At 40.5% G+C, this 26077-nt stretch overlaps 1 protein-coding gene across 1 annotated transcript in view; it reads left to right on the top strand.

The window, feature by feature from the left end:
* SHISA9 (shisa family member 9) overlaps positions 1-26077 on the top strand; it is a 466870-nt gene that overhangs the window by 410894 nt on the left and 29899 nt on the right. Inside the window, exon 3 of the mRNA XM_077275158.1 lies at positions 13037-13189. Coding sequence (XP_077131273.1) covers positions 13037-13189 — 153 coding nt within the window. The remainder of the gene's footprint in view (positions 1-13036; positions 13190-26077) is intronic.

Here is a 26077-nt window from a genome sequence, read left to right on the forward strand (position 1 = left end):
CCCAAGAAAGGACTAGAAGCGAGATAGATTGTGCTGAGTGAGAAACGAGATCAAGCAATAGGAGAATACCAGTAGGGGTCGTGCTGTAAGACCGGAGCAACATCCTACTGAGGCGCACTACCGGTGGCCGGAACGCCGAGGGAGTATTACAATAATCAGCTTCAAGCAATACTCTAAACAGCGGCAGGACAGTCAGTTTAAGGCGGGCTGTCTAACACATATCACCTATGAAGTCTTGGGAGGCAATTGCGGGAGAGGGGCGTCTCTAGGGTCCCGGAAGAACTCCAGGCCTATCCGACAAACGGGTGCCGTTCTAACTGTAACATCAGGAAGGGACGGAAGATTAGAAGAACATCATTTAATCGAGTTGTGAGGGAACTTAAGAAACAGACACAACGGTTGTGGGGTACTTTCCGTAAGCATAGCAGGGAAGGACTACAACACATAGCACTAAGAAGGAAGGCACCGATTTCCACCTGTGAAGTGAACTCTGGAGGTGCCATTGGACCGGCCGGACTTGCGCAGCCTGGTGAACCATATTCTGGACTGAGGACTCAGAGATCTCCAGTAAAGAGGTAAAGAGACTGCAACCTGGTGTCCTCGTTATTTACCGTGACCTGCACCCCACAACTGCACCACCAACATCCACACCTAGCATTGACTGTGCGCCCCACGGCAGGGTCACGGACCGGGGCCTAGCCGCCGTGACAACCCTAGGAGCAGAGACTCAGAGGCCCGGTACCGGGTACCCCTTGGCCCTGCGGCGGTGGGGGCGCTACATTTACATTGATGAAATTTTGGGGTAGATGCAATGTTTTGATTGCATTTTATAGCATTTTATTGCAATGTTGCATTGGCCAAAATGTTTTGATTTTTTAATGTTACACTGTTTGCCAATCTGATTACCGTATATATTCGAGTATAAGCCAAGATTTCCAGCCCATTTTTTTAAGCTGAAAGTGCCCCTCTCGGCTTATACTCAAGTCACTGTCCCAGGGGGTCGGCGGGGGAGGGGGAGCGGCAGCTGTCCATTATACTAACCTGCTCCCGGCGTGTCTCTGCATGTCCCTGCTTCTCCGGTGCCTGCAGCTCTTCCTGTCTTCAGCGGTCTCGCTCATTAAAGTAATGAATATGGGCTCGACTCCACTCCAATAGGGGTGGAGCTGCATATTCATTACTTTAATGAGTGGTACCAGTGACCGCTGAACATAGGAACAAGCTGCCAGCGCCATCGCATCAGAGAAGCAGGGACCGCGCCGGAAGGGTGAATATAAAAGGGGGAGGTGAGCCATGTGATATTCACCTGTCCCCGTTCCACCACCGTGCGCCACTTCGTCTTAAGCGCCCTCTGGCTGTGACATTCAGGTCAGAGGGTGCAATGACGTGTTTAGTGTGCGCGCCGCCCTCTGCCTGAACAGTCACTGCAGAGAGACGGAAGACAGAGCGGCGTGCAGCGATGGAACGGGGACAGGTGAATATCGCAACTGCCAGTGTCCCCACCTGCTCAGGACAAGAGGTGAATATGTCATTTTTTTTTTAATTGCAGCAGCAGCATATGAGGCAAATGTTTCTATGGAGCATCTTATGGGGCCATAATCAACCTTAATACAGCATTATATGGGGCATATTTTATTATGGAGCATATGGGGCCCATCATAAACTTTATGGAGCATTATATGGGGCTCCTGATTCAATATGGATATTCAAAAACACTTAACCTACTGATGTCTCAATTAATTTTACTTTTATTGGTATCTGTTTTTATTTTTGAAATTTACCAGTAGCTGCTGCATTTCCCACCCTAGGCTTATACTCGAGTCATTAAGTTTTCCCAGTTTTTTGTGGCAAAATTATGGGTCTTGGTTTATACTCGGGTTTATATACGGTAATTTACTTTACATTTTGATCGATCGGACATTATCGAACGCACCGACACCAAATATGTGTTTTTTTTTCTTGTTTTATTTTCAATGGGGCAAAAGGAAGATGATTCAAACTTTGTTAGTTTTTTTTAATATTTTTACCTTATTTTTTTTTTTTTTACTTTAAACTGGCCTCAATAGTCCCTTTCTAAGCGCGTTGAGAATAAACCGCATGATCTAATTATATAGAATTCCTTATCTCATCTTCCGAATTTCTTGAATCTAGCACAGCAGTGCAGACGATCACTCTCTAGCCTCCGCCAATTGTTAATAATACTTTAGTACTATATGGATTTGACTTTTTGGCAGGTAACTATCAAATTTGCACCCTGATAGATCTTTCTGCTTTACAAACTTGTCTTAAATATTCATGCAAAAGTTTCACTTTAAATTGTCTCTACTTGAAGCCGAATATTTGTCATTATGACCTGAAATGTTTCTGCAGAATTGAAAGCATTGGCAACTACATAGAAGCCTTATAAATTATTAGTCACAAAACCAAAACAATCTCTGAAGCCAGCGGCTTTCCTTTAAGAAGGTTTAAATCCTCTGTACTGCAGAAACGCAAGTTATAAATCTCTCTAGAGATTCACCACTTGTAAAAAAAAAAAACTAAAAAGGAATTTAGTCACGATATTTTTTTTCCTAAACTGAAAAAAAGTGGCATCAAACTTTAATAAATTTTCTTTACCACTGCAATTTTTAACTTTATTTCAGTTTCCTAAATATCTGAGATTACAGCGGGTTTTAGATAAATGCCCCTGTATTCTGTTTCTGGGAGTCAAAAAATATTCTCATTTTCAAAAAAATCTTACATCTACCATTTTAATATTTTTTTTAATTATCCCTATAGATGTCAATTTAAAAAAAAAATGAAACGACTTTGTGCTTAGTCTTAATTAAAATTATTCTATTGTTCTTTGTCTGCAGGTTTTATGCAGACACGTTCTGCTGTTGCTACAGATTGCAGTTACTCCCTGTGTAGTCTCATCCTGCAGTTACATTCTCGTCGGTCCCCTATTATTTGTTCCATAAATATATTTGTTAAATCACAAAAAGTAGAGTAAAACTAAAGGATAAGACACATGGTTCGTTTGCGGTAACGAGCTGTAGTAGACACAAATCTCCAGGGGAGAACTAACCATGCTTAAAATTGTTTCAGTGCTAAAGAAGCCCTCCTCCTGCTCCACCCATCAAAATATTTATCCTCTTAATATTTTGTAATCATCATATTATATAGCACTGTGTACTTACAATTGCTAATTTTGCTTTTCTACCCAGTTAATTCTTCTCCTTTCCTTTAGATCTATGACATCACGTGATTGAAAACAGACTAGTTACATCCTTCTAAGCTCTATGTAGAAATAGGAGGTCAATTTTCCCTGCAAAAGTTCCTGGCAGGGAGAGAAAGGAGCAGCTGGGTCAGGAGTTGAAGATGGGAATGATTTTTATAGGGACAAGAGACTTTCTGTTTCTACATAGAGCAGAGAAAAAGAAGAATTAGCTGGGTAGAAAGGCAAAATGAGCAATTGTAAGTGATGTGAGGAGGAGTGCTTCTTTAAGATACATTTGAGTGATAAAAAATATAAAGCAGAAAGTGCAAAACTGAAAACTATATGATAATAACTGGACAACACTAGTCAAAGATTTAAACAAACAAGTGTTTTCTGGTATTATGGTATTTACATACTATCTGGCAAAATGGATTTTGTCCATTTTGTTTTTTGCAGCAAGGAAATTATTTTTGTTTTATTTTTAAAAGTCAAATCAGAAAAAAACAGAACGGTATGTTGCCAGCAGTGGATTGTTTTTGTAATATTTTGGAAATCAGTTGATTAGAACATTTGAGATTCTTTAAAAATAGAAAAAAGTTTTTTTTTACAAAAACACCTTTGAAGGGGGTTAAGTATCAAATAAGTTATACTCACCTGATTGAACCATGAAGCTACAGTTCTGATGTCTTACGTTCCTCCAATTGTCTCAATACTTCCTGCTGCAGCGTGGACATCCCAATATGGACAGGTGACTGCTGCAGATCACTGCCGAAAGTACAGAGACCATCAGGTGACTAGGAAGCTCAAGAATGGCAGCAGGGATAGGTAAGGTTATTAGGACTTCTTTGATTATTTCAACCTATTCTGAGATGATTAGAAACAAAACAACTTTTACCTAGACAACCATTTAAAAATTCCTTAAAATGCACATCTCTTCTTACAAAGTCAGTTTTGATACAGAAGCAAACGGTGATATCTGTGTTGGTGCCTGTCTTTCTATGTTTCTGTCGCCAGGCAGCGCCGCCCTCTTGTTGTGGATGACGCAAAGTGACTATTCTAGTACTTGATAAATCCAGATCCCTGTACAGGAGTTAAAGGGTGAATGCCAAGGCAACCCCTGATATCTGGAAAATGGAGTAGCTGGTGCTAATTCTGTTCATGGTAGCCATCTTTAGAACTGAAAATTATCTAGCTCTGAAATGCTCGAGTGCTTGGTACACGAATCAAGCAGGTCGGACATTCGGACATGCTCGACTCCAGTAGTGAGCGTAATGGAAGTGAACGTGAAACTCGAGCATTATTCTGGAGGATGGTCATGGTCTTTCTCTCTCATCCCCGGAGTTCTACATCTCACAAATAGTCTTGCTGACAGAGGAGTCCCTGTGCTCCCAGGTGGAGAATACCCCGCTACAGTTTGGAGAGCAGCTCAGATGATTCCAATGAGCTTCTTATGAGGACCCGAGCACTCGAGCACCACGTGATACTCGGCACTGCTCGATATTCGATTGAGCACCCTGGTGTCTGGACACGTATCGAGCATTGCCGAGCGCGCTTGCCCATCACTGATGAACGCATAAAATGAAGGATTTGGTGTGATGGATACAAAGCAGTAAGGTCTGGGATATTTTTTCCATTGTTCTACAATATACTGGATTTGCTAGAAGGATAAATCTGTATCCAGGTGGTCTTCAATGACTATTACACGCGTAACCTTTATGGCTATTAAAAGCTTTTTATAGCTCTATTGGATAGACTCTGAAAAAAAGGTAATGTGCAAAGATTTACTGTAACAGTTCAGGGAACTAACGCTCAATGTAATTAATTTGCTTAGGAAGGCAGTGCAATTTCCTTAGTTAATGTCATGTGAATTATAGACTAAGCATCTTTTAGCTAAAAAATAGCCATAATTAACAAGCAATTTATTTTAGAACTGGTAAAAAAAAAATGGTGGGTTTTTTTTTGCAATTCTTAGTAAATCATGGTGATCTACAACTATATTATATTATATCAATAATTTTATAGTACTCATATAGTAATTTACATTAACAGTTCTGTAGCTTTGCAGTCTTTGATTGCATCTCACCTTTCTAAAAGCAACTTTTCCAATTCAGAAAGCTGCTCGTTAAGGATCAGATTCTGGATCACTGAGGGAAAAAATTGAATTATGCTGCATGTTTTATCTAAAGCTTATCTTTCGTGTGGCTTTGCTTTGATTCTACAAAATTTGTTGGTTGCCATGTCTGACCCTTTTTGATCAGCTATTTTGCTTACCTTTAGTCATATATTGTACATCTAAAGAATAGCTGACATATAGTGTATAGGTAGACCACGTCCACCTGACAGAATCCACCATTACAGAGTTACTCACTGTTCTGACACATAGAGAGTATTAGAGCAGGTGACTGTCTTTTGTGACATCCATATGCAGAATGGAGGACTTGTGTTTCCTGTACTCCTCTGCTTTTCTCCTGACCACAAGACCATGACCAGGAAGAGTTGTACTGAACAGGAGATCACTGACGTGCCTATATGACGTGCTTATAGGAGCTGTGAAGATAGCCAAGCATAGCACTTATATACAGAACATTTTTTTTAATGTAATTTCTCCTACCATTCGTAAAAACGACATAATGAGAAATTCTAGGTAAGTACACATTCAAAACCCCAGCACCTGCAATGGGGCACTGTATTGGTGTGGTGGGAAAAGATGGAAAATTTAACTAGCAAAACAGATATGCAAAAAAATGTTGGTGGATCTGACCTTCTTGAGTGTCCAGCCATCTCAGGGCATCCTTGGGAGACCAAAAATAAAAAAGTTGAACCAAGCGACACCACTCTCAGTTTAGCAGGGTAAATCCTAGGGTATTGTATACCCAGTGCCTTCGTTCTCTGTTTAATGTCCAGGAACATAGAATGTTTGCGCTGGACTTCCACAAAAAAGAGAAATCTTTTGACCACCCAGCTGGATATTTTGCTTTTCGCTTTCTTCCTCAGGATAATGTCTTTATACTGAAGAATTTTAAATAGGAAAGGTCGAGGAGGTCTATCCACCGGACAAGGCCTTGTAGGCACTCAATTTTGCAAACATCAGCCCAAAAGCTGCACATGGGATGTACTTGGATGTTCCAACATGACAACGAGCCAAAACACAAGGCCAAGTCGACCTGTCATTGGCTAGAGCAGAACAAAGTGAAGGTTCTGGAGTAGCCATCTCAGTCTCCTGACCTCAATATCATTGAGCCACTCTGGGGAGATCTCAAGCGCTCAGTTCTTGCTAGACAGCCCAGGAATTTACTGGAACTGGAGTCTTTTAGCCAAGAATAGTGGGCAGCTTTACCATCTGAGAAAATAAGGAACCTCATCCACAACTACCACAAAAGACTTCAAGCTGTCATTGATGTTAGAGGGGGCAATGCATGGTATTAAGAAATGGGGTATGTAAACTTTTGATCAGAGTCATTTGGATGTTTTGGGTTGTCATTATGATTTAAAAAGAGAAAACAGTAGTTTGACAATAAATGGCTTCACCCAACCACTAACCATGAGTGGAGAAAAAATTTTGGTGTTATCATTCATATTTTCTGATAAAAAGGCCAAGAAAGCAAAAATTCTGCCGGGGTATGTAAACTTTTGAGCACAACTGTATGATCTGTAACCATATAGAGGGAAAAAACAGTAGAAGTATAGAGGGGTCAGACAAGGGTCCAGATTGCATGGTGAGATGGAAGGTGAACAGTTATAGAAGTTCAATAGAGCACAGGATTTTTTTAGTCTACGAGCTCTGCTAATATTTTATGATGTGGCTTCTGGCAAATTGTTTACTGATTCTAAAAGCAACCAGTAGATCCGTAAATGCAGTTCTGTGCAATAATACAAGCTGTATCTTATGAATTGTAACATGAAATGCATTAAACAAATCAAGGCCATCTGCAAGGTTGCTTAATGTTTTATGTAGATATTATTTTTCTATTAATTGTATTATGATGGTTGGCTTTGATCATATGCTTTATTGTTAGCTTTTAAAACCTAAGACTTATCTGTCAGGAGGTGAAGTTAATGGAAACTGTATTGTTCGCTCCTCATAACAATGCTCTACTATTGGTTAAATGATTAGAGTATGCAATAAAAAGTTAAGGTTTTCAGTCTAAAGTCAAGAAAGGTAATAAAGGAGGCTGTAGATTAAAAGAATGGCGATTACGATAGGGAAAGTTGACGTTTCTATAGCGTTGTGCTTGTTCTTTACCCTTATCATATATTGGCTAGTGCTTGTCCTATTTCATATACACAAAACATCCTCATTGTCAAAGAAGGCAACACCCTGCCTGTATTTTATTAAATTATTAGAATTGTGTCATCCATAATACATTTTGCATAATGCATTTTAAAGGAATCACAAACATTAACATAAAAATAAAAAAAAAAGTAGAAATCTTTGACAACTCATGACTCTATGGTTACTATAGCTAGAACTGGTTTGGAGGACTTTATGATTTCCTTTGGCTCTCCGTTACAGAAATGGACTTTATGGTACAACTATTATCTATGCCATATGAATTATTCCGATGTGGATTGACAAAGCTAAACGCAATGTACCCTAAAAAAAAAATAAAACTTTTTATTTTCCTTGTGTTTTTTTTTTTCTGATTTTATTTGTAACTTAGCTGCTATTTGGGCAACATTGCACCAATTTGGTAACTGAGAGAGCTTGACATAGCATGATTATAAATTGCCTGTTTATAGCAGAGTTCCATCAGCTCCTTTATTTTCTATCTGCTGCACACGCTGTGACTCATTTGGAAATAGCTGCTAACACCTTGTCTTTTGTAAGTCATACTGCATCGATTTGTTTCATCTGCTGTGAATTGGTAAAAACGAGAAGGTGTTATTTACAGCATTGTGTATATCAAATAATTAGTGACCCCGCTAATGCAAATGTGTCTCCTACATAAGGAATTTACTGTAAAGGAAACTAAAGGTTGTTCTAAAATGTTATGTTTGCCTCATTGCAGACTATTCTGCGGAGATTTGTTTCGTGCTATAAGGTCCTAATGTTCATTTGCTGCAATATGACAAACTCAATTCTAGGGAGGAAATGTACAGTGGCATGTAAAAGTTTGGGCACCCCGGTCAAAATTACTTTTATTGTGAAGAGTTAAGCAAGTTGAAAATGAAATGATGTCTAAAAGGCCTAAAGTTAAAGATGACGCAATTCCTTTCCAGGCACACTAATTGTAAAAGATGGAAAAAAATAAATAAATAATAAAAATATATATATATATTTTTTTTTTTTTGCCTAAAATACAAAGGAAACGCGTCATCTTTAACTTAAGCCCTTACTACCTGCAGAAGTTGATTGGAGATGAAGACTACAGGTGGTAAGTATCACACTAGGGGCAGGGACTTACATTAGTAGCACCACTCCAGCACTGTAATAAAAAAAATTGCTGGAATGGTGCTTTAATTTTCTAGAATAGTCACTGTTTTTATGTTCTCAGCTCCTCTTGCTTGACTGTCTGACCTGGAAGACAATATAAAAGGTTCCAGTATCAAATTAAAGGGAGTGTGTCATCAGAATATGGCCTTTGCTTAGGTCAGCAATATTTAATCTGTAGGAGTGCAACCCTGCCTATCAGCTGTTCCTGATACGGCGGCGGCCAGATGTGCTCAGTTGCAGAGTTGGAAAACAGGGAAATTATAGGGGCCCATGTGTAATACATGGTCATGGCCACTATGCAGTTGACAGATCTCTGTGGCTCCACAAATGAGCACATCTGTCCTCCTTCAGCATCGGGAATAGCCAACTAGTGGTGGTGCAGGGTATTGCACACCTACTGATCAGATATTAATGGCCTATTCTAAGGGTAAGTCATCGATATAAAATTCCTAAACAACCCCTTTAATGACTGTCCAGGACAAACCCTTTATCGACTGTCCCGGAGAACCCCTTTAATTAATGTCTCGGACATCCCCTTCAATGACTTTCCCGGACAACCCCTTCAATGGCTGTCCCAGACAACCCCTTTATTGACTACCCCGGACAACCCCATCAATGACTGTCACGGACAACCCCATCAATGACTGTCACGGACAACCCCTTTATTGACTACCCCGGACAACCCCTTCAATGACTGTCCTGGAGAACCCCTTTAATTAATGTCCTCGACATCCCTTCAATGACTGTCCCGGACAACTCTTTTAATTAATGTCTCGGACAAACCCTTCAATGACTGTCCCAGACAACCCCTTTATTGACTGTCCCGGACAACCCCTTTAATATACTGAAAAGCTTTAGACTTTCACAAGATAGACTTCAAACATGTTACTACCCTCATGTGCCATACAATGGCACATTTTGCCCATTTCATTGATCTAAAGCAAACCTCAGTCCTTTTTTGCCGGATTCCTTTGTATTTAAATGTGGAGAATATTGCCTTCCAACATAATAAAAGGAACGAATATAAGGCAGTCCCATTATATGTCTTAATATGTCCATTATATGTTATCAACATTTTCCAGTGTTACATTGAACATACACCACAAATATAATGTGAACATTGACATAACCTCGTCTTTCCCTGAAGCAATTTCTAGTGTTTACAAATAGAGTGTCATTTGTTTATTCGAAGGTCAAACCCAGACAATACACAGATAAACAAATACCCAACAATGCAAATTTATCAGAGTTTTATTTTGATGTTTTTACGGCTAAAATATTAGCCTTGAATTGGCAATCAGGACATTTCAGTCCCCTGTGTATAGGTGAGCGACGTGCTCATTTATTGATTTATGCGGAATAATCGGCAGCTTATTTGAAGCACTCGGCATTTTGTATGCAATTACATGTGATTATCTGCTTCTTCTTTTACTTTGCCTTTCTTCGTTTTTTTTTCTTCTGAAGACATTAGGTGTCGTCTAATTGTCAATTCACAGCGAAGGCATTTTGTACATTTCCCGCTGTAATATATCACTGTTTGTCCTGTCCCGGTAATCACGTTTGTGCGGTAATCTTTTTGATGTAAGCAATGCATCCGTTAAATGTAACCACTGCGCGTCCTTTGCTGTCACCGGTGCTTTATTGTGAACGAGGTTGCAGCAAACAAGTAAATTGCTCAACAATAATGTAGTCACCACTAATTACCCTAGAAAATATCATTTAGATTTCAATGTAAACGATCAAGCAAAATGCTGCTGGTTTTGAAAAATTGCAAAATTGAAGAAAACAGTTCATAAGAGGGAAATAAACTTTGATTCTAGAAATGAATAGGGGACAATATGGACTGGTAAGAAAGCTTAAAGAAAAATTGGCACCAGGTTTTTCAAATCAGAATGATGTAGAGACGGAGAACCTGATTCCAGTGATGTGTCACTTACTGTGCTGCTTGCTGTAGTTTTCATAAAATCGCTGTTTTATTATCAGCAGATTATCACAGAGGACTAGTAAACCTGCTGCCATGTAATCTTCCATATTCATGAGCTCTGTATAACCTTGCAGCTTTCTGCCTATGCACAGTCTACACAGAAAGCTTCCAATCAGTGGTGTGGGCGGGGTTATGCAAAGCTCAGCATTCAAAGAACTGCTAGATCTGCAGCAGATAAAACAGTTTCATAGTTTTTAAGATTGCAAGTAGACTGAGATGGAATCTCTCATTCTATTTAATCTGAGAGTAGGATAATGTGGGGGATGGGATGCGTCATTCTTAGGCTATATGCTATAGTTTCAATACAAACAGTGTTTTATCAGCAGGAGATTATCACTGCAGGACTACAGCGCATGTGAACACTAGTGTTGAGCATTCCGATACCGCAAGTATCAGATATCGGCCGATATTTGCTGTATCGGAATTCCGATACCGAGTTCCGATATTTTTGTGATATCGGAAATCGGAATCGGAAGTTCCCAGTGTATGGTTCCCAGGGTCTGGAGGAGAGGAGACTCTCCTTCAGGCCCTGGGATCCATATTCATGTAAAAAATAAAGAATAAAAATAAATAATATGGATATACTCACCCCTCCGGCGGACCCTGGACCTTAGCCATGTAACCGGCAGCCTCTGTTCCTAAGAATGCAGTGAGTGTAGGACCTGCGATGACGTCGCGGCTTGTGATTGGTCACGTGAGCAGTCACATGAGCGGTCACGCGACCAATCACAAGCCGCAACATCATCGAAGGTCCTTCACTCTGCATTCTTAGGAACGGAGGCTGCCGGTTACATCGCTAAGGTCCAGGGCTCATCCTAGGGTGAGTATATACATATTTTTTATTTTTATTCTTTATTTTTTACATGAATATGGATCCCAGGGCCTGAAGGAGAGGTTCCTCTCCTTCAGACCCTGGGAACCATCCAGGATACCTTCCGATATTTGTGTCCCATTGACTTATATTGGTATCGGGTATCGGTATCGGCGAGATCCGATATTTTGCCGGTATCGGCCGATCCAATCCGATACTGATACTTTCGAATATCGGAAAATATCGCTCAACACTAGTGAACACCAGTTAGGCTAATCTGTGTAACCCTAGAGAAAAGCAAAAACCCATGGGGAAAATACTAATAGGCCTATATTAGGGCCATCCGCAATGTGACAGCTGCATAGAAATATGAAGCTGTCATGCTCGGATCAGTCTGAACATTGCAATCCAATCTCCGAGTTTGATCAGAGCATGATCAGTGTAATCCAATTTTCTCGGATCAGAAGATGGAAAAAATGTCTCCATCTTCTCTGTTCTGTCAGTCCATGAAAATCGATCCACACTCAGATGTCATCTGAGTGCAGTTCGTTTTTTTTCCAGCGGGTCATTAACTTTCATGGCTGAGTGCGATCCGAATATCAGTTGCAAATCATGTATGTTGCAAATGTTTACTTGGACAGAATCTGTCTGAGGAAAAAATAAGACATGTGCACGGCCCCATAGAAAAACATTGATATGAGTGCGAACCACTGTTTTGTCAGATCGCACTCTGACCGAAAATACTATAATAAAATAAATATTATTTATACTATTAATAAAAATATATTTCAATTGGGGTGAATTGGTGAAAAATGTTTTTTTCTTGCATGTCGAGCTGACTTTTTTATTGGTGCCATTTTGTAGTACATACAATGTTTTAATTCCTTTTTATTAAATTTTTGAGGGAATTTTGACAAAGAATGATGATTCTGTTCTGGAGTTCACTGTACAGGATAAATTTTTTTTTATATGTTATTACTTTAGGCAATTATAAATATATATATATACGGTAATATAAAAATATTTTTTCATGTTTTCCTTATTTTTAAATAGTCCCCTTAGGGGACTTGAATATGTTATTCCTTTATCACCTATGAAAGTATTACAATATAATGTGAAACTGATCTATGGAACCCTGGATAGTTGACAAATGTGTACTAACTTGGTGGTCCCACTTCCAGGACTTCCACAGTTCCCACTTCTCGGACCCCCACGGTCCACAGTGATCGTATATTTATTACTGTGGAAAGAAGTTAAACGTTATTTGTGGGACATCTTATTTGAACTGATTATTTATCCTGGAAACCATGACTAAATGGAGGGGAAATATGAATATATATTTGTAGAAACCCCTAGATAACAGGGCTGGATTGATCAATAAAAAAGACTGTCCCGAGTGATGTCAGTCTACCTCTCCTTATGTTACATTTTACTAAATATTATTCCCAAAATTGAGATTTCTTACAGTTTAATGCAAATATTTAATTTATTTTTACATTTTATTATTCTTATCCCTTATAGTAATATAGTGAGTATACAACACTGTTCATCGTATTCCTAAAGTTGCAGGATGTCAGCCCACTAATTAATACCATTTCTTTTTCTCTGCAGATACTTCAAAAATGAATAATGTTCCGACGTCCCCACACCTTCCACAGATGGCACATCCACACTCCTTTCCAACCATGGGACAGATTTCAAATCCATATGAGCAGCAGCCTCCTGGAAAGGAGCTGAACAAATATGCCTCTCTGAAAGCAGTGGGTGAGTAGCGGATCACTTGAACTTGTTACAGCCATGAATGTCTGAAATATGCATTATATATCTGAAAAATTCTTAGCAAATATCTTCATAATATCTTCAAATTAATGCCAGAATATTCAGACAGTGCTATGCAAAATATATTGCTCTTTTCAAACTATTCTAAATGTATATATCACTGTTTTTGTTCTACTTCTTTTAAACCAATGTTAACAATCCACTGTTAAGCCTCAAAGAAATTGCTATATTTCGCATTGTGCAAAACCAAAAGAATTATATGGTATGTAGGGATATTAGAAATCCACTCTATTGAGAACATCTAAGTGAATCCTCTTGGAATTGTGTGATTTTATGTATCAGGATTAGGGATGAGCGGACCAGTGAAGGTTCAGGCTCATTGGGTTTGACTGAACACTGGTCCAAAGTTTGGTTTGGGTACCAGAACTCTACCCGAACTTGAACCTGAACACAACCTCATAGAATTCAATGGGAACCGAACTTTGGAAAATTTCTCTTGGAATTGTGTGATTTTATGTATCAGCACCAGGGATGAGCGGACCAGTGAAAGTTCAGGCTCATTGGGTTTGACTGAGCTTTAGTCCAAAGTTTGGTTTGGGTACCAGAACTTTACCCGAACTCGAACCTGAACACAAACCCCATAAAAATCAATGGGAAAGCGAACTTTGCAAAGTCTCTCTTGGAATCGTGTGATTTTATGTATCAGGACTAGGGATGAGCGGACCAGTGAAGGTTCAGGCTCATTGGGTTTGACTGAGCTTTAGTCCAAAGTTTGGTTTGAGTACCAGAACTCTACCTGAACTTGAACCTGAGCACAAACCCCATAGAAATCAATGGAAACCTGAACTGTGGAAAATCTCTCTTGGAATTGTGTGATTTTATGTATCAGGACTAGGGATGAGTGGACCGGTAAAAGTTCAGGCTCATTGGGTTTGACTGAACTCTAGTCCAAAGTTTGTTTTGGGTACTAGAACTCTACCCGAACTTGATCCTGAACCCAAATCACATAGAACTCAATGGGAGCCCAAACTTTGGAAAAACTTTCTATCTCCCTCCCAGAACTCTGATTACTAAAAAGCACTTCCTGGAGCAGTCTGGGTTCAGAGTTCAGCATCAGACACTAGATGTCCGGTACGAACGTCGAACTTTAAAGTTCGGGTTCACTCATCTCTAATCAGGACATAATAAACATCTGATCCTTAGTAGATTTTATAGTTAGGTAAATACAACCTTAGATGAATAACAACAACAATTATTTATTTAGCAAAAACAAGAAGAAGTGTGTAAAAAATATTAAGTACACCCTTCATGCCACTATAAAAATTAAGTGTATAAATATTAGTCAGGCACCTGTAATCAAATGTCCTTGATTTATTGTTAATCAGCAAGTGTGTCCCCCTCTTTAAAGGCTGAAGTTTTGGCAGTTTGATGGTCTGGGCATTTAGGTGTGTGTTAATAAAATGCCATAGAGAAAATATATCAGCAGTGATTTTAGAAAAGTAATTGTTGCTGTCCATCAGTCTGAGAAGGATTATAAAGCTATTTTCAAACAGTTTGAAGTTCATCTTTCTACAGTGGAAAAAATTATTCCTAAGTGGAAAACATTCAAGACAGTTGACATTTTTCCCAGGAGTGGACGTCCCAGCAAATTCACCCCAAGGTCAGACTATGAAATGCTCAGAGAAATTGCAAAAAACGCAAGAGCTACAGCTCAGGCTCTAAAGGCCTCAGCATGTTAAATATTCATATTCATGACAGTACAATTAGAAAAAAACTAAACAAGAATGGCTTGTTTGGTAGGGTTGGCAGGAGAATGCCTCTTCTTTCTAAAATTAACATGAAAGCATTGCTAAAGTTTGTGTGTGGAGAAAAAGAGGTATCCAGCTCCAGAGATAAAAGCAAAAGTCTTTATTTTGACATCTTTAAAATGAAAAGCCGCATAGAGATGATCAGTGTTTGCCTAGGAGAAATGCCATGAACCACTGAACGCGTTTCGAACACGTGTAGTGTTCTTAGTCCTCAGTAATAATTATCTCCGGAGCTGGATACCTCTTTTTCTCCTCACACAAGTTTTCAGCGTTGGGCAGAGACGCTTCTCCATGCTCGGATTTTTCCCTTAAGATTATGGGAATGTTCTTATAAGGGTGAGCTGAATTTCATTCCTGTTTTTTCATTGCTAAAGTTTACAAGATGCATCTGAACAAGCCACAAGACTTTTGGAACAATGTTCTTCAGACAGATGAGGTCATACTAGATAAATTTGACCATAATACCCTTTACCTTATTTGTTGTAAACCAAACACAGCATATCAGCACAAATACATCATACCAACCATCAAGCATGGTGTACAGAAAGAGGTAGAGGATATGGGAAACAAAATAAGCCAAATAGGGTCTTAACTAGTAAAACACGGGGTGTGCAGAGAAGAAGTACGCTCACCTGGTTTAGTTGCAACTAAGCAACATGTAAGGAACATGGATCAGCTTCTGCAGGACATGGGTCCAAAGACCAAAGACAAAAGTGAATCCAGGTAAAATGTGTCAAATTCTCTGCTGCAGATGAAGACTGATGGCAAGATGATATTCTTAAAAGCTTTATTTCAAGCAGGTTTCAAAGTCAACACGTTTCGAGGTCACACAGGACCTCTTCCTCAGGACAAAAACTTACAGCTGTAAATCAGATTTTCATGTTAAATAAATGTAAAGAAAGTTAGTATTTTTTTAATTGTTAAAATAGCAAGCAGTATTAAAATTTAGCTCTGGGGATATTCTAGAATCATATTTTCTATTATTTCAGAAAACTCACTTGTAGGGTTGAGCGACTTTTCCTTTTTTGAGGTCGAGTCGGGTTTCACGAAACCCGACTTTCTCAAAAGTCGAGTCGAGTGAAATCGGCCGATCTTCTTGAAAAGTCGGGGTCGGGGATCGGCCGAATCACGAAACCCAATGCAAGGTAATGTAAAATCTATATATTTTTATATTTACTTCAGCGCGATATATGTGAAAAGCCGGTAATTCAATTGCCGGCTTTTCATTTCTCCTGCCTAAACCCGACATGATATGAGACATGGTTTACATACAGTAAAACATGTCATATCCCCCTTTTTTTTGCATATTCCACACTACTAATGTTAGTAGTGTGTATGTGCAAAATTTCGGCGCTGTTTGTCCAAAAGCTGACAAACTGCTCACAAGACACAACAAACACTTGGAAAAGTCACAACTACACATAGTCATGCGAAAAGAAAAGAGGTGGAGGAGTAAAAGGAGGAGGAGACACAGATATAGGCATGTCATGCCCTTCTAAAGTTAAGAAAGGCTGTAGTAAAAATCTAAACTCACTCTACCAACACCCAGACGTCTTGCCAAAAAAAAAAAAAAAAAAACATCTTTAGGTAGAATGGCGGCGGGTCCATTCAGAACACTTTCCTTAGAAGACCTAGTGGTACCCCCGTTGGGAGTTGTGCCAAAAAATGAACCCAATACATTCAGACTAATCCACCATGTGTCATATCCAAGGGTCAGGTCAGTAAATGACAACATCGACACGGAACCAAGTACAGTACTATGTACTGTACCTCCTTTGACGAGGCAATCAGGTGGGTCAAGAAGTTGGGAAGGGGCACCCTAATGGCCAAAACAGACATTGAGGGGGCGTTCCGTTACTACCTGTGCCTCCGAATAGTGTCCTCCCATTGGGCTGCTTCTGTGAAGGAGCATACTACATAGATCGCTGTTTGCCCATGGGGTGCTCCATATCCTGCTCACTATTTGAGGCATTTAGTTGCTTCCTCGAATGTGTCGTCATGGACGTTTGTAAGGCGGCACATATTATCCATTACCTCGACGACTTCTTATGCCTGGGCCCAAAAGATTCACCACAGTGTGAATACACGTGGTAGTCCACCTGTGAGAAGGAGAGAGCTGGAGGGAGAGTGGACACCCCAGAGCTGAGGGGTTACATAGTTACATAGTTACATAGTTATTAAGGTTGAATGAAGACTTTAAGTCCATCTAGTTCAACCCATAGCCTAACCTAACATGCCCTAACATGTTGATCCAGAGGAAGGCAAAAAAAACCCATGTGGCAAAGAGTAAGCTCCACCTTGGGGAAAAAAATTCCTTCCCGACTCCACATACGGCAAACAGACTAGTTCCCTGGATCAACGCCCTATCAAGGAATCTAGTGTATATACCCTGTAACATTATACTTTTCCAGAAATGTATCCAGTCCCCTCTTAAATTTAAGTAATGAATCACTCATTACAACATCATACGGCAGAGAGTTCCATAGTCTCACTGCTCTTACAGTAAAGAATCCGCATCTGTTATTATGCTTAAACCTTCTTTCCTCCAGACGTAGAGGATGCCCCCTTGTCCCTGTCACCGGTCTATGATTAAAAAGATCATCAGAAAGGTCTTTGTACTGTCCCCTCATATATTTATACATTAACATAAGATCACCCCTTAGCCTTCATTTTTCCAAACTAAATAGCCCCAAGTGTAATAACCTATCTTGGTATTGCAGACCCGACAGTCCTCTAATAACCTTGGTCCCTCTTCTCTGCACCCGCTCCAGTTCAGCTGTGTCTTTCTTATACTCCGGAGACCAGAACTGTGCACAGTATTCTAAGTGTGGTCGAACTAGTGACTTGTATCGAGGTAAAATTATGTTCTCCTCATGAGCATCTATGCCTCTTTTAATGCATCCCATTATTTTATTTGCCTTTGTAGCAGCTGCCTGACACTGGCCACTGAATATGAGTTTGTCATCCACCCATACACCCAGGTCTTTTTCATTGACGGTTTTGCCCAGAGTTTTAGAATTAAGCACATAGTTATACATCTTATTACTTCTACCCAAGTGCATGACCTTACATTTATCCCCATTAAAGCTCATTTGCCATTTATCAGCCCAAGCTTCTAGTTTACATAAATCATCCTGTAATATAAAATTGTCCTCCCCTGTATTGATTACCCTGTAGAGTTTAGTGTCATCTGCAAATATTGAAATTCTTCTCTCAATGCCCCCTACAAGGTCATTAATAAATATGTTAAAAAGAAGAGGGCCCAATACTGACCCCTGTGGTACCCCACTGCTAACCGTGACCCAGTCCGAGTGTGCTCCATTAATAACCACTCTCAATCCACTTACACATATTTTCCCCTATCCCCATTGTTCTCATTTTATGTAACAACCTTTTGTGTGGCACCGTATCAAAAGCTTTTGAAAAGTCCATATACACTACATCCACTGGGCTTCCTTGGTCCAGTCCGGAACTTACCTCTTCATAGAAGCTGATCAAATTAGTCTGACATGAACGGTCCCTAGTAAACCCGTGCTGATACTCGGTCATGAGGTTATTCCTCTTCAGGGTTAGATTGAGAAAGAAAGAAGGCGGTGTAGCTTGCTTCATGGGTGGGGTACTCTCCTGAGTAGCAGAAATTGCTACTAGGCCCAAAAGGATTTCCTTGGCCAAATGCCATTAAAAAATAGTAGTTAGGTAAACAGGCAGTGTAGCTTGCTTCATGGGTGGGGTACGCTGCTGAGTTGCACAAAAATTCTACTAGGCCCAAATGGATTTCCTGGGCCAAATGCTGTTAAAAATAGTACTTAGGTAAACAGGTGGTGTAGCTTGCTTCATGGGTGGGGTACGCTGCTGAGTTGCACCAAATTCTACTAGGCCCAAAAGGATTTCCTGGGCCAGATGCTGTTAAAAATAGTACTTAGGTAAACAGGCGGTGTAGCTTGCTTCATGGGTGGGGTACGCTGCTGAGTTGCACCAAATTCTACTAGGCCCAAAAGGATTTCCTGGGCCAGATGCTGTTAAAAATAGTACTTAGGTAAACAGGCGGTGGGTGGCTGGGCTACTCTGCTGACTAGCAGACAATGCTACTAAGCCCAAAACCCCAAAACGATTTACTGGGTTAGATGCCGTAAAAATTGAGATACACAGGCGGTGTAGCTAGCTTCACAGGCGGGCTACTGTGCTGATGTGCAGACACTGCTACTAAGCCCAAAACCCCAAAACGATTTACTGGGTTAGATGCCATACAAAATTGAGATACACAGGCGGTGTAGCTAGCTTCACAGGCGGGCTACTCAGATGACTATCAGACAATGCTACTAGCCCAAAAGGATTGGCTGAGCTAGATTACACCAAATGCTGTGACTAACACTTGCACAGCACTGGCTCAGACCTGCCTGGCAAACAGTGCTATGAACTGCTGTAACCTACCCTGAAAAGGGCTGATATTACAACTAGTCCCAACTCCCGACTCCCTAAACCTATCTCTCAGAAAATTTGCTGGCAAAAAAAGACTGTTTGACTGTATAGCGCCCACAGCAGCAGCGGTGCCGTCAAACACTAAGCTGCAGCAGTGAGGAAATGGTGACAACGGGGCAAATGGCTGGTTCTCATTGGGCAAGGAGTGACATGTGACATACACAGACAATGACACATGCCCTTGCTTGTCTGCATCACATGCACATTGCTGTGTGTGTGCGCACTGCTGACAGGCTGAGAGACTGCACCGCCCCTCTGTTAATGTGGGAAAGAAAAAAAAATGGAGATCGGCGTTATTTCAGCACAGATCTATCCCCCGCCCACTATACACTGAAACAGTACATTAACAATGATAAACAGTTTAAATGTGCAAATCAAGCTAGGCTTTTGGTGAACAAACAGTTGTCGAACAGAAACTCGAACAGCAGAATTTTAAGCAAATTGTTCGGGTTCGTCGAACGACTCGAACACCGCCCAAAACAGCTCAAATTTGAAATTGGCGAACAGTTCGACTCGGACACCACTCATCTCTAGTTACCTGTCATTGTAATATTGTCTGTGTTAATAATGAGACTGCTGAAAAGTCTTCTGTAAAGTACAGGAAGTGTAAGTCTAAAATAGCCCCAGTGACCAGAATGAAAATTGCAAGTTTCATAATTATTGTTAATATCATGGCACAGCTGTCGGGTGACCCGGGACCAGGGGCTCCTCCCTGTCCCTAACACTAGGGGGAGCCCTAGCTGGCCCTGCTCCCTGCGATACTTCAGACGGCGAAGATTCTGGGGCCTCCACCTTTGCCTTATCTCCTGAGTTAGCCCCCCGCCTGTTCTCTTCCTCCACTCAGGGATAAGGGGCACTACTGTGCACCATAGTACACCAACCCGACAAACAGGTCAACACAAACAAGGGTTAACAGAAAACTCTAGACGTACAAAATATTCACTCACATGTAACAGAGGAATGCACCGGGGTGTGAAGGTAGAAGGAATAAACAAAAACAGAGAAGGATAAGGAATTACCACACATACAAACCAAACAACAGTCACTAATAACTCCAACAACTCTCCTTCTCATACGAACTCCTCTCCCTCCATTAGCCATGCAGCAAATGCTAGCTCTGACAAGGATTTGTAACAGAGTCCAGATTATAAAGGGGAAGGGAGTGGTTAACCGAGCACAGCTGAGCACAGGGATTTCCAACTTTGCAGATTAACCCCTGTTTTCTCAGAAGAAATAAACACATTTAAAATGAAGAAATGCTTCTTCTCAGTGCCGGAGTAGGAGCAATCAGAAGCTGCAATCTTCTGGCTCCACACTGCCGCAGTAACCACGTGACAGTTAATACAGATTGTGATAGAAAATTAACAATGCCAATAAACATCTAAATAATAGGTAATTTTTTCATGATATATTCCCTTTAGAAGGCTTAGTATTGGTGTACTTGACAGTCACAGACATTGAATGGGATGGAGGCTGAGATTGCGCACTTGGATGGCGCTACAGAGCCCAATTCTCTGACTCCAGGACCCTTATCTCAGGATTACTGGGAGTTCCAGCAGTTGGCCCTCACTGATCAGTACATTACCCACTGTCTTAGCGCTTGTTGGCTTGAGAATAAAACATGAAAATTATTATAAGAACACTCTCCCCCAGATTCAAAAAGAAGCAATTTCAATATTGAAACGGCATTAAGAAATTTCTATTCGCGCAACTATCTTTTATGTTTTTAATCATTAATTCTTAAAAAGTAGCAGTACTGCCCCCCTTCCTAAGGTTATTAACAAGGAGGAGTACATCCATCTTAGATGAACGGTGTTCCCGTTGCTAAAGTCGATGATTTACAGCAGATTGTAAGAAACTAGAAGCATCTTTTTCATGTTTTCTTGGAGCTTTATTCTTTTCAAACAGCCAAAATCTTCCTGCTCCTTTTATAAGGGAGACTGTAAACATTGAATAATCAAAGCAATTAACAAGTGGAAATATTCCCCTCGTCTATATCCCACAATTTGTACCTGCAAATGGAAGTAGAAAATACTGTAATTATCTATACTTAAAAGACTGTTTCCAAGGTAAAGTGACTGCCGGGCTCTTAGTATTGGTTTGCCGTTGTGGAATTTATTGATTATTCCTGCTGAATGTTTCATTATCTGGTTCTCATAAGGTAATAGAAAAACGAAGACAAGTTCTCATTCTAGAAACTGTGTTGCCCGTTTTGGATACCTTCATCAACAATCCTACCCATTGGCACGGCTTTATAGAGCAGAATGATGGCACAAGGAGCACTAGACCCTTACTGCCTTGTGATCGCCGCAGTAAAATGCGTCAGTGCTTCCCAAACCATAGGTATCTTGAATTTGATCCTGGCTGCATGATTGAAGTCAGGCATATTTTTTTTCTGAAACATTCTCATCTTTCAAGGAAAAACCACTTTAAAGATTCAGCTGGGAATTATAGATGGACTCTGTAACTGGCCAGATATTCCCAGCCTATGAGAGTCCATCCAGGAGTTGCGTTGGACTAGTCTCATCTCTGCACAGGGTCGCCAGCTGGATCTTTAAAGAAGCATTCCTCCTCCCATCAAAGTTTTATCCTCTTAATATATTGCTATTATCTTATTATATAGCACTGTATACTTACTATTGCTCATTTTGCCTTTCTACCCAGATAATTTTTCTCTTTTCTCTGCTCTATGTTGAAACAGGAAGTCTCTTTTCTCTGCATGAATTATTCCCTTCTTTGACTCCTGACCCAACTGCTTGGTGCCTCCCGTTTGGCAGAGACTTTTGCAGTGATGTTGAATTGTAGTTCTAATGATGACTCATATAGGGAAAATAGACTTCCTGTTTCCACATAGAGCTAATAGAAATGAGAAGAAGTAGCTGGGTAGAAAGGGAAAATGAGCAATTGTAAGTACACAGTGCTATATAATCTGATGATTGCAATATATTAAGAGGATAATAATTTTGATGGGTGTGATGCTTTAAAGTATATGCTCTTGCATTATAGAGAAATATAACTGGCTACAATCAAACAGCCAATTTCTATTTTTTGATGTGCACATTTTGGGCAGCATGAATCAAGTGGTAGATTCCCTTTAACCTGGTCTACATATCTTGTGGTGCAATAAGGCAGCTCTGCATCTGCTTTACTATTATCTATCTATACTATATTGCTATTTGTATTGCTATCTTCTTGTGCTACATGAACTAAATTGCCCTCTGTCTATAGTACAACATATAAACTGCTCTGCTCCCTCCATCTATTCTACCTGTACAACATGCACCGTACTGTTCTATATCTGTACTAAATGTACTGCAAAGTTCTAAATCCATAGTCACTGTATTGTATTGCTATTTATTAGTCGTACATGTACTATGCTGCTCTCTAACTTTTTGGTAAATATAGATAAAAAGGGTTTAAAACTCACAACTAGATACGTCCATACATTCAGGTCATTCTGAAGAAGTCTGCATACAAAAAAAGCAAACAATATATACACCATGTACAAACTGCTTTAACCCTTAAATATCTTCAATTTGCCAACAGAAAAATGAATTGTGTCCTGAGTATGATGGCAAGATTCATCACGACTAAATTCTGCAGAGTTCCCCTGTGCAAATCATGTAGTTTCAAGGGGAAGCAACACAAAAGTCCCAAAAAACAACAAGTTCCTTCAATGAGAATGCAGAAGAGCTTAAACAATAGAAAATAAATGGGTTAAATAGCGTATGTCACTCATGATGTAGCCTAGATTTGTGACCCCTTGGTGTTGTGCTATGCCGGATGGATGATTCCTTTAATTTGGAGGATACATTGGTTACAGTTATATCATTAATAAATGATATGGTAAAATGATGTGTCCGTTAGGTTAAACTGAGGGATGGGAAATTACTAAATTTATGGGGTATACGTACAACCATAATGCATGATCCAGACTGCCCCAAAACAGCTAATCATTCCCACCTGATCCCAATTGTTGATCCATTGAACCAAACATTCAGAAAAGAACTTTACATATTTACATAATTATCTTTTTTATTTTCTTTCTAACAAAAGCAATTAAATGGTATTCCCATCTCCAAGATCCTACCCCAATAGGTAGTAGGTATAATAATAATAGCAAATACTTCCAATTAGAAATGTAGTATAGTTCTTCTGATTCACTATGTCATTTACCCCAAGTGCAGGGCATTGTAGTAGCTTAGATATCCATGGTTATGACCACTCACTGTAACAGTCACTATGCGAATCAATATACAATCCTGGCACAATAACATCACTAAAAAGCTTCAGCAAGTAGGCAGAATTGCAGAGCGGCATTAGAAGAAAACGCACCCGCATGACAACTTCACCTCATTCAAACAAGCAACACTCACATTTAAATCAGCTCAAAAACCCAACCCCAAACAGTTGTTCAAAACTTTTAACTAATTCCTCCACCCAACACTGCCCCCTCCGACTTCCCTAATCTGTGCCGAGGACTTTGCCACGCACTTCAAAAATAATATAGACCAAACAAGGCAAGTCTTTGTTGTCCGAGCACTACAACCCCTTTGTATTCCAGACCAATGCCCTAACCCCACAACTTCTCTCTCCAAAATCACTGAGGGAGAGCTTACTCATCTCCTCTCCAAATCACATCTCACCACTTGCGCACTTGACCCCATCCCATCCCACCTCCTCCTCAACCTCATCCACTAGACTTATCCCATCTCTAACCATCTCTTCAACCTATCACTAACTTCTGCTACCTTCCCCTCTGCTTTCAAGCATGCCACAATCACACCTATCCTCAAAAAGCCACAATCACACCTATCCTCAAAAAGCCATCCTTTGAACCGAGCGCTATGTCCAGCTGTCCCGCTATCGCCCCATATCATTGCTCCCATTTGCTTCCAAACTCCTTGAGCAGCACGTCCACGCTGTACTTTCCTCTCACTTTGCATCTAACTCGCACTTCGACAACCTACAATCTGGCTTCTATCCCCACCATTCCAATGAGACTGCCCTGACCAAGCTTACTAACGGCTTACTTACAGCCAAAGCTAACAGACAATTCTCTATACTCCTCCTCCTAGACCTGCCCTCTGCCTTCAACACAGTTGACCACTGCCTCCTACTACAGATCCTCTCTTCCTTTGGTGTCAAAGACCTCGCCCTATCTTGGATCTCCTCATACCTTACCAACCACACATTTAGCATTCCCTACTCCCACACTATCTCCTCATCTCGCCCTCTCTCTGTTGGTGTCCCTCAAGGCTCTGTCCTAGGACCCCTTCTCTTCCCAATCTATACACTCGGCCTGGGACAACTCATATAGTCATATGGCTTCCAGTACCATCTATATGCTGATGACAGTCAGATCTACCTCTCTAGCCCAGATGTCACCTCTCTGCTTTCCAGAATCCCAGAGTGTCTATCAAGCATATCCTCCTGTTTCTCCTCTCGCTTCCTCAAGCTCAATGTGGACAAATCCGAACTAATTATCTTTCCTCCATCTCGCATACCTTGCCTACCTGATCTATCTATCACAATAAATAAAATCACACTTTCCCTTGTCCTGGAAATCCGCTGCCTCAGAGTAACCCTTGACTCTGCCCTGTCCTTCAAACCGCACATCCAAGCTCTCGCCACCTCCTGTCGCCTCCAGCTCAAAAATATTTCCAGAATCCATCCTTTCATCAACTCTCACTCTACCAAATTTTTTGTGCATGCCCTAATCATCTCTCTCCTCGACTACTGCACATCCTCCTCTGTGACCTACCTTCTAACACTCTTGCACCCCTCCAGTCTGTTCTTAACTCTGCTGCCCGACTAATTAATTTCTCTCCAGGCTACACTCCTGCTTCCCTTCTTTGCATATCCCTTCACTGGCTCCCAGTTTCCCAGCATATCCAGTTTAAACTACTAACACTGACCTACAAAGCCATCCACAATCTTTCTCCTCTGTATATTTCTGAACTAATCTCTCAATATCTTCCCTCACATAATCTCCAGTCCTCCCAAAACCTCCTCCTCTCCTCCACACTTATTCGCTCGTCACCCAATCGCCTCTAAGATTTCTCACAAATATCCTCCATCCTCTGGAATTCTGTGCCCCAACACGTCCGGTTATCCACCACATTTGGATCCTTCAGACAGATCCTGAAAACCCACCTCTTCAAAAAAGCTTACAACCTTGTTGTGAATTTGGATTCTGGGCTCCCCCGGTGGCTACTGGTGGAATTGAACTTGTGACATCATCTTCCCTGTTCACCTGTTCTGATTAGATCTGGGTGTCGCTATATAACCTGGCTTCTCTGTTAGATGCTTGCCGGTCAACAATGTTATCAGAAGCCTCTCTGTGCTTGTTCCTGCTCCCAGACATCTACTAGATAAGTTGGACATTCGTCCATGTTTTGTTTTTGTATTTTGGTTCCAGTTCACAGCTGCAGTTTCGTTACTGTGTCTGGAAAGCTCTTGTTGATCAGGAATTGCCACTCTGGTATTATGAGTTAATGCCAGAGTCCTAAAGTAATTTCTGGATGTGTTTTGTTAGGGTTTTCTACTGACCATGAAAGTATGCTTTCTGTCTTCTGCTATCTAG

Source organism: Ranitomeya variabilis, chromosome 7, assembly GCF_051348905.1.
Source record: "Ranitomeya variabilis isolate aRanVar5 chromosome 7, aRanVar5.hap1, whole genome shotgun sequence".
Taxonomy (NCBI): Eukaryota; Metazoa; Chordata; class Amphibia; order Anura; family Dendrobatidae; genus Ranitomeya; species Ranitomeya variabilis.